The sequence below is a fragment of the Heterodontus francisci genome, chromosome 23 (genome assembly GCF_036365525.1).
Source record: "Heterodontus francisci isolate sHetFra1 chromosome 23, sHetFra1.hap1, whole genome shotgun sequence".
In the NCBI taxonomy this organism is placed as follows: Eukaryota; Metazoa; Chordata; class Chondrichthyes; order Heterodontiformes; family Heterodontidae; genus Heterodontus; species Heterodontus francisci.
Genome location: NC_090393.1, coordinates 31,871,838 through 31,885,456, shown reverse-complemented (window position 1 = coordinate 31,885,456; position 13,619 = coordinate 31,871,838). Strand labels below are relative to the sequence as shown.

Below are 13,619 nucleotides of genomic sequence, written 5' to 3'. Positions count from 1 at the left end.
TGCAATCTCTCATAATCAGGGCCATTATTTTACAGTAACCAAATAAATCTAGTTCCATTCTTATTGTGTGGGATTTTATTGGTATTTTTGGATTGTGTTCTGCAATTCTGTCTACTTTTTCAAAACTGGCCAGCAGTGTCCTTGACTTTGCCATTGTCCCTTCCAAGTGATGATAATGTTGTTTAGGGGATTCTGAAATCGGGCAGATTTATTTAGCTTTCAGCTAATACAGTATTGTACGATGCTGTACACGTGTGTTCCCCCTGAACCTCAGGCTTCGATCTGCCAGGATGATGATAAACGATATGAGTGGGAGGCTATTCACAGGGAGCGGAAGAGGCTCAGTCATTGAATTCATGTACTGTTATTGGTAGAGGAGAAAAAGCATTTGAAGAGATTGAACTTCAACCACATGCCTAAAATGTGAAACAGTGATTAATTAATCAGAATGTCCTGATTAATTGCCCAGTAGTGTGATGTACAAATCCAAAAATATTGTTTCCTGTAGCAACGCTTTTTATATTGATGATTCCACAGTTACAGCATTGCCTTTGGTCCCGGTCATAATAATTCTGGAGTAGGAGAATAAGGACAATTTTCCAATTTGGATTAATGTGATGCGGAGTCTCTAATGGGAAAAAATTAATCGAAGCAAAGAATGTCGGAAATATGTACCATTATTAACCGAAAGGTCACGCAGGTGACCTCTCCTAAGAACTGTGGTAATACTAATCTTGGCCCAGCTGCCAAAGATCAATCAGCAAGGACTGATTCAGTCTTTAGGTTCATCCCCCCCCCCCCCCCCCCCCAACTCCTTTCTCCATGTGTGTGTTGTAAAAGCCCCCAATTACTGAAATTAGGAATTTTCTAAATGAATGCATTTCAACTATTCCATGGCATCTTCCACCCATTGTTCCAACGTGCCATGCCATTAAGCAAATAATACACATCTAGAGTGAACCTAGGAAAGTTGGTGGACACTCTGATAGCTTAAATGAGTTAATCAGCTGAAAAGATAAAATGAAGAAACTGTAGAAGCAGTTCATAACTGGAACAAGTACAGCTTCAACAGCTTTCTTTTTTGAGGTGTGTTTTTCCTCATTTTTCATTTCCTGCAGCCTCTCTTGGGCCAAGCAGCATCTGTGGCTGAGAGGATGAGTGACCCACTCCCACACTGCCACCATGTGGCATGCAAGAGCAGTTCGAGATCAGGGACTCACCAGAGTGCAATTTGAGCCAGTGTCCCATAACTCAGTGAGCTGTGCATTAATGTTTGTGGTAGATATTTAATACAAGAATGATTAGATTAGTATCGAAAGAGTTTTTCATTAATGTGCCATTATTAAATCATAGAATAATACAGCACGTAAGGTGACTGATCACATCTTAGCAAAAGATATCTAATTAGTGCCCTTCCCCTACTCTTTCCCCGTAGTCCTGCAAATTTTCCCCCTTCAAGGATTTATCTAATTCCCTTTTGAAAGTTATTATTGAATCTGCTTCCACCACCCTTAAAGGCAGTGCATTCCAGATCATCATAACTTGCTGCATAGAAAAAAAACCTGTTTTCACCTCTGGTTCTTTTGCCAGTTACCTTAAAATCTGTTTCCTCTGGTTACCAACTCTTCTGTCACTGGAAGCAGTTTCTCTTAGTATATATATATATATATATATATATATATATATATATTATATATAATCAAAACTTTTTACGATTTTGAACACCTTTATTAAATCTCCCTTAGACCAAATAAGGCGAACAACCTCCGCTTCTTTTGTGTTTCCACATAACTGAAATCCCTCATCCCTGGTGCCACTCTAGTAAATCTCCTCAGCACCCTCTCTAAGGCCTTGACGTTCTTTGTAAAGTTTGGTACACAGAACTGGACACAGTACTCCAGCTGGAGTGATTTCATAAAGATTCAGCATAACTTCCTTGCTCTATGCTCTAGGCCTTTGTTTTTAAAGTCAAGGAGACCATTTTTCTTTCAACCAACCTTCTCAACTCGTCCTGCCACCTTCAGAGATTTGAGTACTTACACTCTCAGGTCTCTCTGTTCTTGCACCCCTTTTAGAAATGTACTATTTAGTTTATATTTCCTTTGCTTATCTTTCCGACCAAAAAGCGTCACTTTACACTTCTCTGTTAAATTTCATCTGCCATGTGTGACTATTTCATCAGTTTGTCTATTTTCTCCTGAAGCCTGTTATTACCCTGTTACTACATTGTTTACTGCATTTCTGAGTTTCATGTAATCTCTGGACGTTGAAATTCTGCCATGTATGCCCAAGTCTGCCTCATTAATACTTTATCAAAAAGAACAGCAGTCCTAATACTGACCCCTGGGGGCAGGTGGGTTTCACTATATGCTTCCTTCCAGTTTGAAGAACAACCGTTCACTACTGCTGTTTACTTTTTATATCTCTCAACAGCCCTACTTCCTATGTTCTGCTCTGCAGTCCTCTATCTCTTACAATTTACTGAAATTAGCCCTCCTCCAGTTAAGTATTTTCACTTTTGGTTGCTCCTTGTCCTTTTCACAAAACCACATTAAACCTAACGATATTGTAATTAGCATTTCCCAACTTCATTCCCCAGAACCAGACCCAGCACTATTTCGTCCTTTGTTGGGATGGCAGCATACTAATAAAGAAAGTTCTTTTGTGAATACTTCAGGAATATCTCTCTCCATCTTTGCCCTCTACACTGTTATTTTCCCAGTTTATATTAGACTGATTGATGTTCCCTATTATCACTCCTCTCTAGTTTTTGTGTAATTTGTCTGCATATTTGCTCCCCTGTTTCCATCTCACTGTTTGGTGGCCTATAGTATACACCTAGCAGTGTAGTAGCTCCTCCATTTTTCCTTAATTTTAACTAAATAGATTCTGTCTTTGAACCCTCAGGTACATCTTCCCTTTCCAGTTCTGTAACAGTGTCTTTGACCACTACTGCCACTACCTTCCTACTCTCCTTTCTTCTCACCCTATTTTTTCTGAATAACTTGCAACCAGGAATATTAAGTTCCCAATTCCCTTGTTTAAGCCAGGTCTATGTTATTGCTACTACATCATAATCCCATGTGGCAATTTGTGCCTGCCGCTCACCAGCTTTCTTTACCATGCTCCGTTCATTTATGTACATGCAGTCCAAACCCATCGCAGTCTGCCTCGTGTTCCCCCCCTCCCCACCCCCGCACCCCATCCCTTCTGTTCCTGAACTATTTGTTGTTCTAATGCTGTTTTTTATTCTAATGGTGTTTGTCTTTCCCAGTCTTCTATGCACCTTGTTTCTCTTCTCTAATGGTTCATTCTGCTGCCCTCCCCAGGACAAATTAGTTTAAACCTTCCCAGCACTTAAGACGCAGGTTCTAACCCTGTTGTAATCTGTCCATCTTATGCAGATCCCTCCTTCCCTAAAACCGGTCCCAATGCCTTAGGACTCCGAAGTACTCCCTCCTACACAGTTTGTACAGCCACACATTAACCTCCCTTCTCTTACTGGTCCTGTACGCTCCAGCACGTGACACTTGGAGTAATCCAAAAATTACCACCTTTGATCTCTTTAACTTCCTCCCAAGCTTCTGAGCCTCAAGACTGCAGGACCTTAACCCTTTTACTACCTATGCCATTGGTTCCAACATGGATTATGAGTTCTGGCTGTTTCCTTTTCCCTGCAGATCTACACCCGTTTTGTGATATATCATTTATATTATATATCACCGTACCTATATTCATGAGTATGTATATATACATACACATGCTCCTGATATATGTCCAGTGATCTTTTAAAGATTATATCTGGTATTAATTTCTGATCTGGTATTTAATTGTGATTAGCATGTAGGGAGAGTAAGACTATTATGCTAAACCTTACAATAACACCCAAAGATATGAGATATAAAGTTGTATCTCTGCTTTTTCTTCTTCTGGTCTATAAGCAGAAAAGAGGGCCAGGGTTTAAGTATGCCTCCAACCTCCCAGGTTCACTACTGAAGGAGCAGAGGCAGAACAGAGAACACAAAGACTCCCCAGAGACGACCAAGAAAAAGGGAGACCGAGAGGAAAATTCCAAACGGAGATCAGAGGAACATCCCAAGAAAAGATCCGATGATTCTGTTCCAAGAAGGAAATCTGAGGATGGGCTTGTGATGCGAAAGCGGAGAGTTGTTGATAGAACATCTGAGCCAGTTGCCAGAAAAAAGGTACTTCAATAAAAACTGAACAACTGATAATGAAGCAGATTCATGTAGAAAGGATTTTTAAGGAATGTGCCATTATTAAATAAGACCAGGAAAAATTTAAGATTGTATCTGTTATGATGATTAGTTTTAGAGTTTACTTTATCGGGAAAATTCAGAACAACTTCAAATAATTATTTGCAAAAAACTGAGGCTTTTCAATGAATAGTGCAATGATTTATGGGCCAATAGAATCACCATTGGTGAGTTCCTACTTCCCCATTCACTGCTTCTCTCGACCATCCTTTACCTCCTTTGCTTGTTCGCCAGCATAACCAGGGCAGCTTGAATGATTGGCACACATATAGCCTGCATTATGGCCATGATTATCAATCTAAATAGGGGAAGATGTTCTTCCCTTGCTTTGACAGATTTTCCTTAAGATTTCCCATGGCACCTCATGTCACCAAACATTGGATTCACTGCTCTCCTTTCCATGACTGATCTCAAAACCGCTTTCTGACCCCAATTTATCCTTTGAATTTTCTGTAAATCTCCACTGCAGACTCGAAAGCCAGTGCTCCACTGTTTAACCTTTTGCAGGGTTCATTTGTAACATAAGACTTAGGAGCAGGTGTAGGCCATTCAGCCCTTCATGCCTGCTCTGCCATTCATTAAGATCATGGCTGATCTGGTTGTGGGCTCAACTCCACTTTCCTGTCTACCCCCATAATCCTTGTCTATCAAAAGTCTATCTAACTCAGCCTTGAATAAATTCAATGACCCAGCTTCCACTGCTTTCTGGGGAAGAGAATTCCACAGACTGACTAACCCTTTGAGAAAACAAATTTCTTCTCATCTCCGTCTTAAAAGGGGACCTCTTATTCTTAAACTGTGTCCCCTAGTTCTAGTCTCCCCCACAAGAGGAAACATCCTCCCAGTATCCACTCTGTCAAGTCCCTCAGGATCTTATATGTTTCAATAAGCTCACCTCTTATTCTTATAAACTCCAATGGGTAGAGGCCCAACCTGTTGTTCCTTTCTTCAAAAGGTGAGTCCTTTATTTCTGGAATTGGTGGAGTGAACCTTCTCTGAACTGCTTCGAATACAATTATGTCCTTTTTCAAATAAGGAGCCCAAAACTGTACACAGAACTCCAGATGTGGTCTTTCCTGTACAGCTGCAGTGAAATGTCCCTACTTTTATACTCTATTCCCCTTGCAATAAATGCCAACATTTCATTTGCCTTCCTAATTACTTGGTGTACCTGCATACTAATCTTTTGAGTTTCATGTACCAGGACAACTTGTAACTTGGTCCTTAAAGGATATGACAAGTATTTTTTTTAAGCCGTAGTTGTATACTTGTCTTTCATATACCTTTTTGTTGCATATTGTTGGATCTCAATTTTCCTGTTCTCATTGGTTACACCAAAAAGAGACCAAGTCCGACTGTAGCTTTAAGAAACTTTATTGTAGTACTTAGTGGTTACATCATCAGCAAAGCGTACAACAACACCTGGGCTCTCCTCCCTCTTCCTCCGTGCTGGAGGAGGGAATTCAAGCCTTTCTTATAGTTCTTCTTACAAATCAGTGACACCCCCTTTATGTTCCCAATTGGTTTACCAACTCTGTAGTTTCTTGGTGTTAAGGCCTGATTGGGGCACTGCCTTGTCACCTCTCCCTCAAGCAGTTTCTTATTCCCCTATCTTCCTGGGAATGTTGGGCTGATTTGTCATACAAAGGGTTAATCTTCAACATCTGCAGCTGTCCTGCTAGGTTCTAGCTTCTGAGTCTATTTCTACTGATAACCTGTCCTACAGCACTGAATAGGCTACTATGAATTTCTGATAAGCTGTCTGCTGAAGCTCTAAAGCTATGAAGTCATTACTGATAAGCTGTCTCTGCAGCTCCGAAGCTAGCTTGTTAGCAATACATGATTGATTATTTCATCTTAAATGTCCCCATAAAATTCTGTTCTTAAAAATTCTGTTCTCACAATATTGTCAGTTTATAGTTAAGTAGTGAAGCACTAGAACTAATATTAAAATGTGATGCCTTATATTATATAGTATTGACAATGTAATCGGTTGATACATTATTCTACTTTAATTTAATGCCTGTCCCAAGATACATTTGAGTAATGTGATATATATGCTAATAGTGGGAGGCATCACAGCTAAACCTAATTCTGTCCTCGCTTGTTATGCTCTTCTAGGGAGTAGGTGAGTAGACATTCTGATTTTCCTCTGCTTAACCTAGCAGCACTGAGCCAAATTGTAATTCTTCTGCACCAGCTATCTCCACATAGACTGAAGATTGAACCTTGGACTTTACTGCTCTGTATGGCACAGCTAATCACTTGATAAACTTGCTGAGCAATCAGGGAAGCCAAAAAATGTAACATTTGCTTGTGATGGCAAGGAACGACCAATCAGTTGTGGAGTGTTCTAAATCATGCTATTTGAAATCTTATTTTAAACCAGAAATTGGCATTTGTGTTATATAGAGGAGCAACCTCCCTCTCCGGGAAAATAATGTCCATTTTGTAATGTGTGCTTTATGATTTGATTTTAAATGAACCTAAGCAGTGTACATTGTAGTGATTGTGCTCCAATCTTTTAATTGCTAGCTTACCAAACATTCAGCCACTCTATAATTACCAGTATTGTAAAACCTATTATTAAGTATTCACTGCAGAATATCCACATCATGTATTACTGAACAAGTGCTGACCATGTTGGTAGGGAAGCCAAGTAATAAAGACATTTCACTGTGATTTAGATGAATGGTTGAACTGCTAAGAGCTGAAATAAACAGATATATGTTTTTGGAAAAAGAACATTAGCACATATTTCTTGCCAAAGAAATTGTGTTATTCTGGGTAATAGAATCAGAATGACCTCTGTGACACTGACTCAGTCTGCCTTCTTTTGTTGCAGTTTAAGATTGGAAAGGAAGAAAAGCTGTTGAGGAAAAAGGTATTTGTTTATATTTTAAAACTGTTGACCACTGCAGTGTTTTTTTTTCTCAAATTTCAAAGTTTTTCTTTAAACCTTGGCTACATTGCATTGAGGTTATAAATTAGTACATCTCCTATGGCATTGTTCAGTGCTGGTCTGGAGCTTGGAGTGGAGCTGCTGATGTTCATTGTGATGGATGGGAATCCATATTCCAGCCGTTGAATTCACATTCTTCAGTGTAAGCTCAAATTCACCAAATCCTAAATGCTACATTTTCAGAGGAAGCTTATTGCATTCCATATTAGTATCATATACATAAGCTGGGACTTCAGATGTATAAAAATGAAAGCCCAACATCTAGCAATCTTTATTTTAGATTTTAAAGCAGTTTGAAAATATATTTCATGCTTCATTTCGGTTTGGTAACCCAGGATGCTTCCCTACTGCATCAATTTGTCAGGGTGCATGTGGGTACAGGGCTGCAGAGCGTGGGGAGTGGGACTGTTGCAAAATCTTTTTCAAATAGTGAATAAATGTTAAATTTTGCAATTAAGATGTGGAGCTAGGGAGGACATAAGTCTGCACTTGTGGAGTGGGCCTCCGGGTGCCGTTAGTCTTTTTAAAAAAAAAATACAGCTTCTAATACATTACGTCATGTGGTTACCAGCCAATTAAAAGATCCTAGCAGGACCAGTGACTGAAGATGTTGCTGTTACATGGTCCCCATGGACTAGTCTGGTTGCTAGAGACACATGCCAGATCATTGATAAATCACTCAGTCTTGAGGGCTACACACATGTAGCTTTCATGTCATTTTTTTTTTTCCTGGTACTAGCTTCTGTATTACCAGATTTGCTGAATTCAGTTTCACAATTTGTCCATGGCAGGATTTGAATTCATGACTAGTACCCACTAGGTTACAGTATCCTTTTTTCAATCTTCTAAGCCAACACCTAATTTTATCTGATTCTGTCCACATTGAGGTGATTTGTCTTTGGCCTTAGCATAAAATGGGCATTATTGCATGGGCCACCTGCTTTTCACCCCGTCTGATATTCAATTCAAGGTCCGGATGTACAGCAAGTTGCCGATGCAATAACGTCTGCTTTGTGCAACCGCCCAAATCTGAATTTTTACCCGATTACATTTATCACATAATCAGCAATTTCAAAATTCTACTCATTATTCAGAATGTCTGCCTAATTTTTTTAGCATTATGTGGAGGTGGTGAAGGCTACAATACCCAGGAAGATATAAAATAGAATCAAAAGCTTCTGCAATTGCTTTTATTGTAAAAAAAAAAATCTGGAAATATTTTAGAAGTAACTTTTCTTGGCAGTCCCCCTCACTGCCCTTTACTTTTCTGGAAGTTTCTATAACTATAGCTCACACTAGGTCATGCTGCTCTTGTAAATTTTTTTTTGAATTTCAAGTGACTGAGGCACTCTGCTGTGTTTAGCTTTATTAATGTGTGTGCTACTCAGGAATTATTGTCTTTTCATCTACAGGTTTGAATATTACTTGACTAGTCTGTGGGACAGCTCTCCCAACTTTGGTACAAGTCGCCAGATGTTAGTAAGGAGGACTTTGCAGGGTCGACAGGGCAGGGTTTGCCATTGTCGTTTCCGGTGCCTAGGTCAATGCAGGGTGGTCCGTCTGCTTTCATTTTTTATTGACTTCGTAGCGGTTAGATACAACTGAGTGGCTTGCTAGGCCATTTCAGAGGGCACAGAATGTACTCTGGGTGGGGGACTTCAATGTCCATCACCAAGAGTGGCTTGGTAGCACCACTACTGACCGAGCTGGCCGAGTCCTAAAGGACATAGCTACTAGACTGAAGTCAATGGGAATCAGGGGGGAAAACTCTGCTGGTTGGAGTCATACCTAGTGCGAAGGAAGACGGTTGTAGTTGTTGGAGGTCAATCATCTGAGCTCCAGGACATCACTGCAGGAGATCCTCAGGATAGTGTCCTAGGCCCAAACATCTTCAGCTGCTTCATCAATGTCCTTCCTTCAACATAAAGTCAGTGGGGATGTTCGCTGATGATTGCACAGTGTTCAGCACCATTTGTGACTCCTCAGATACTGAAGCAGTCCATGTAGAAATGCAGCAAGACCTGGACAATTTCCAGGCTTGGGCTGATAAGTGGCAAGTAACATTTGCACCATACAAGTTCCAGGCAATGACCATCTCCAGCAAGAGAGAATCCTACCATCTCCCCTTGACATTCAGTGGCATTATGATTGCTGAATCCCCCACTATCAACATCCTGGGGGTTACCATTGACCAGAAACTGATCTGGAGAAGCCATATAAAAACCCCGTGGCTACAAGAGCAGGTCAGAGTATCGGAATCCTGCGGCGAGTAACTCAACCACTGACTCCCCAAAGCTTGTCCTCCACCTACAAGGCACAAGTCAGGAATGTGATGGAATACTCTCCACTTGCCTGGATGGGTGCAGCTCCAACAACACTCAAGAAGCTCAACACCATTCAGGACAAAGCTGCCCACGTGATTGGCACCTCATGCACAAACATTCACTCCCTCCACCACCGACACACAGTGGCAGCAGTGTGTACCATCTACAAGATGCACTTCAGCAATGCACCAAGGCTACTTAGACAACACCTTCCAAACCCGCGACCTCTACCAACTAGCAGGACAAGGGCAGCAAATACATGGGAACACCACCACCTGCAAGTTCCCCTCCAAGCCACACTCATCCCGACTTGGAACTATATCGCTGTTCCTTCGCTTTCGCTGGGTCAAAATCCTGGAACTCCCTTCCTAACAGCACTGTGGGTGTACTTACCCCACATGGACTGCAGCAGTTCAAGAAGACAGCTCACCACCACCTTCTCGAGGGCAATTAGGGATGGGCAGTAAATGCTGGCCTAGCCAGCGACGCTCACATCCCATGAATGAATAAAAAAATTGGAATGATTTAAAGCATCCTTTGAGTAAACCTTCAATGCATTTGTCCATGGCGTTTTACTGGTATGTTTCCATCTCAGATCACGTTCAGCTGCTGCTCAGCATGGCCTTCTATGTCTGGAGCAATTTCCTATTGATTATCCGACGGTAGATTATAAGTCCCACAGCAAGTGGCAAGAATTCAGTGACTGTTCATTAATTGTATCTTCACAAATTAAACTTCTGCTTTTTGGAGAAAGATAAACATAAAAGTCTGTTGCCTTGCTACATTGAATTTTCCTTTAGGCTGTTATGTCATGGTAATCTTTTGGAAATCGTTACTTTGTGCTATATCTTTAGTTAATAATTTGTAATAATTGATTTCATGTAACGGTTTGGAGGGAAAGGGAAAATATACATTCCGTTAGACTGCATATTTAATTCTCTACAGCAATCCTGTTAGCATATCATATCTGGTGTCCTGTTCTTAGTTGCTAGACTCCAAATAACAATCATGACAATTGGACTAAAAAGTGAGGAAATTAAGGAAATCAGCTGAGAAAAAGTATTGGAGAAACTTGAGGGACTAAAATTTGACCAGTCCCCAGGATCAGATGGCCTATATCCTAGGGTTCTAAAAGAGATAGCTGCAGAGATAGTGGACGCGCTAGCTAAGATTTTCCAGAATTCCTTAGGTTCAGGAATAGTCCTGTCAGATTGGAAGTTGGCAAACGCTATTCAAGAAAGGAGGTAGAGAGAAAACAGGAAACTACAGGCCAGTTTGCCTAACATCAGTTGTTGGGAAGATGCTGGAAATTATTATTATTAAAGAAGTCTTAACAATGCACTTGGAAAAGCATAGTATGATTAAACAAGTCAGCATGATTTTACTAAAGGGAAATCCTGTTTGACAAATTTTTTAGAATTTTGTGAGGATGTAACTGGTAGGGTAAAGGGGAAACAGTAGATGTAGTATACTTGGATTTCCAAAAGGCATTTGATTAAGGTGCCACATAAAAGATTAATAGGCAAGATAAGGGCTCAGGGTGTTGGGGGGGTAATATATTAGCATGGATAGAGGATTGGTTAACAGACAGGAAACAGAGAGTGGGCATAAATGGGGCATTTTGAAGTTGGCAGACAGTGAATAGTGGTGTGCTGCAAGGATCAGTGCTGGGGGCTCAGCCATTTACACTGTATTAATGACTTGTCTGAAGAGACAGAGAGTAATGTATCTAAATTTACTGATTCTACGAAGCTCGGTGGAAAGGCAAGCGGCGGGGAGGACACAGAGGCTGCAAAGAGATATAGACAGATTAAGTGGGCAACAAGATGGCAAATGGAGTATAATGTAGGGAAGTGTGAAGTTGTTCACTTTGGTCATAAAAATAGAAAAGCAGAATATTTTTTAAACGGTGTGCAACTGGTAAGTGTTGATGCTCAGAGAGACTTGGGTGCACTCGTACAAGGAACAAGCAGGTGCAGCAGGCTGTTAGGAAGGCAAATGGCAAGTTGGCCTTTATTGCAAGGGGATTGGAGTGTAGGAATGAAACATTACTAAAATTGTACAGGGCTTTGGTGAGATCGCATCTGGAATACTGTGTGCAGTTTTGGTCTCCACATTTAAGAAAGGATATACGTGCACTGGAGGTGGTGTGGCGAAGATTTACTAAATTGGTCCCTGGGATGAGGGGGTTGTCCTATGATGAAAGGCTGAGTAAATTGGGCCTATATTCTCTGGAGTTTAGAAGAATGAGAGGGGATCTAATTGAGAGATTCAAGATTCTGAAAGGGTTTGATAGGGTAGAAGCTGAGAGATTGTTTCCGCTGGTCGAGGAATCTAGAACGCAGGGGCACAGTCTCAGCATCAGGGGCCAATCATTCAGGACTGAGCTGAGGAGAAATTACTTCACTCAGGTGGTTGTGAATCTTTGGAATTCTCTACCCCAGAGAGTTGTGGATGCTACATCATTGAATACATTTAAGGCTGGGATAGATAGATAGATTTTTGGTCTTGCAGGGAATCCGGGGATATGGGGAGTGGGCAGGAAAGTGGAATTGAAGCCCAAGATCAACCATGATGGTATTGAATGATGGAGCAGGCTCGATGGGCTATATGGTCTACTTCTGCTCCTATTTCTTGTGTTCTTGTAGCTCGTTATACAGATTGTTGGAGTTGCACTGACCTCAAGCCAGAAGGTTATGGGTTTAAGTCCCACTCAGGTCTGGAGCACCAAAATCAAAGCTGACATTCCAGTGCAGTAGTGAGGGAGTGCTGAACTGTCAGAGGTGCCATCTTTTGGATGAAATGTTAAACTGAGGCCCCACCTGCCCTCTCTGGTAGACTTAAAAGATCCCATGGCACTATTTCGAAGAAGAGCAGGGGAGTTATCCCTGGTGTCCTGGCCAATATTTATCCCTCAATCAACATCACAAAATGGATTATCTGGTCATTATCACATTGCTGTTTGTGGGAGCTTGCTGTGTGCACATTTGGCTGCCATGTTTCTTATGTTACAAAAGTGACTACACTTCAGAAGTACCTCATTGACTGTAAAGCACTTTTGGACGTGCTGTGGTCATGAAAGGCACTATATAAATGCGAGTATTTCTTTATTTCATTGTCCATTCTGCTCACTTATTGAAATGTTAAGTGTATTGACTGGAGAGGTAATGCATTTTATTTTTCTATTCAATAGAAAAAGTCCTTGCATCCAAACGAAGATCGCCCAACAACTATCAAATCATTGCGAAGTATCAAACAGGAGCCTGAGGATGATCCACCAGAGACACCTCAGAAAACAAAGGAGAGTGATCAGTCTAGATCAAGCTCTCCAAGAGCTGGTCCCAGCACTGAAAACACAGAGACCAAGGAGAAGAAAAGTGAGAGATTTAAAGAAAAACGCAAAAAGCGATTGCACAATAAAGAACTTAGTAAGGAGCTAAGCAAAGAACTCAATCAGGAGATTCATAAAACTGAGACCAGTCTGGCCAATGAAAATCACCAACCTATTAAATCTGAAGGAGATGGTGAAAAAGTAGAAAAGCCTAAACGACTGCTGGCAAGCAGTGAAAGACTGCATAGGTTAAGCAAAGGATTAAATGGGACTCCCAGGCTTAGACATCAGCTTACCACGAGCTTAAGGCGGGCTCCCAGGGTTATTACTCGACCACCACCCTCTGTGTCCCCAACTAAATCCATTCAAATGGAGCGACATGTGGTGCGGCCTCCGCCTGTCAGCCCACCCCCAGACTGTCTGCCCCTCGATGATGGCGAGGACCATGTGATGCAAAGGGAAGTGTGGATGGCTGTGTTTGGCTACCTCAGTCGCAAAGATTTATGTGTTTGCATGAGAGTCTGTAAAACCTGGAACAGATGGTAAGTTTTTATTTTCTATTTATTGTCCTGAAATGGGAGGGGAATAAACCCTTTGTGCAAAAATTAAAACTTCTTTCTGTGTGCCACTTTAAAATATACTTAACATTTCAGTGGGTTCACAATGTGTATCATTGTACACAATATTTATAGCCCTCACTGTTTCCTGTGATCTGCCTCTTCAAT

The 13,619-nt window shown here is 41.1% G+C and overlaps 1 protein-coding gene across 10 annotated transcripts in view; it reads left to right on the top strand.

The window, feature by feature from the left end:
* Positions 1-13,619, top strand: part of kdm2bb (lysine (K)-specific demethylase 2Bb) — a 267,493-nt gene that overhangs the window by 239,396 nt on the left and 14,478 nt on the right. For 9 of the 10 annotated variants that reach the window (XM_068054994.1, XM_068054999.1, XM_068054998.1 and 6 more), the window contains 3 exons: positions 3,935-4,205; positions 7,123-7,161; positions 12,757-13,436. In XM_068054994.1, the coding sequence (XP_067911095.1) occupies positions 3,935-4,205; positions 7,123-7,161; positions 12,757-13,436 (990 nt within the window). The remainder of the gene's footprint in view (positions 1-3,934; positions 4,206-7,122; positions 7,162-12,756; positions 13,437-13,619) is intronic. The other variant, XM_068054993.1, reaches the window with a different exon arrangement.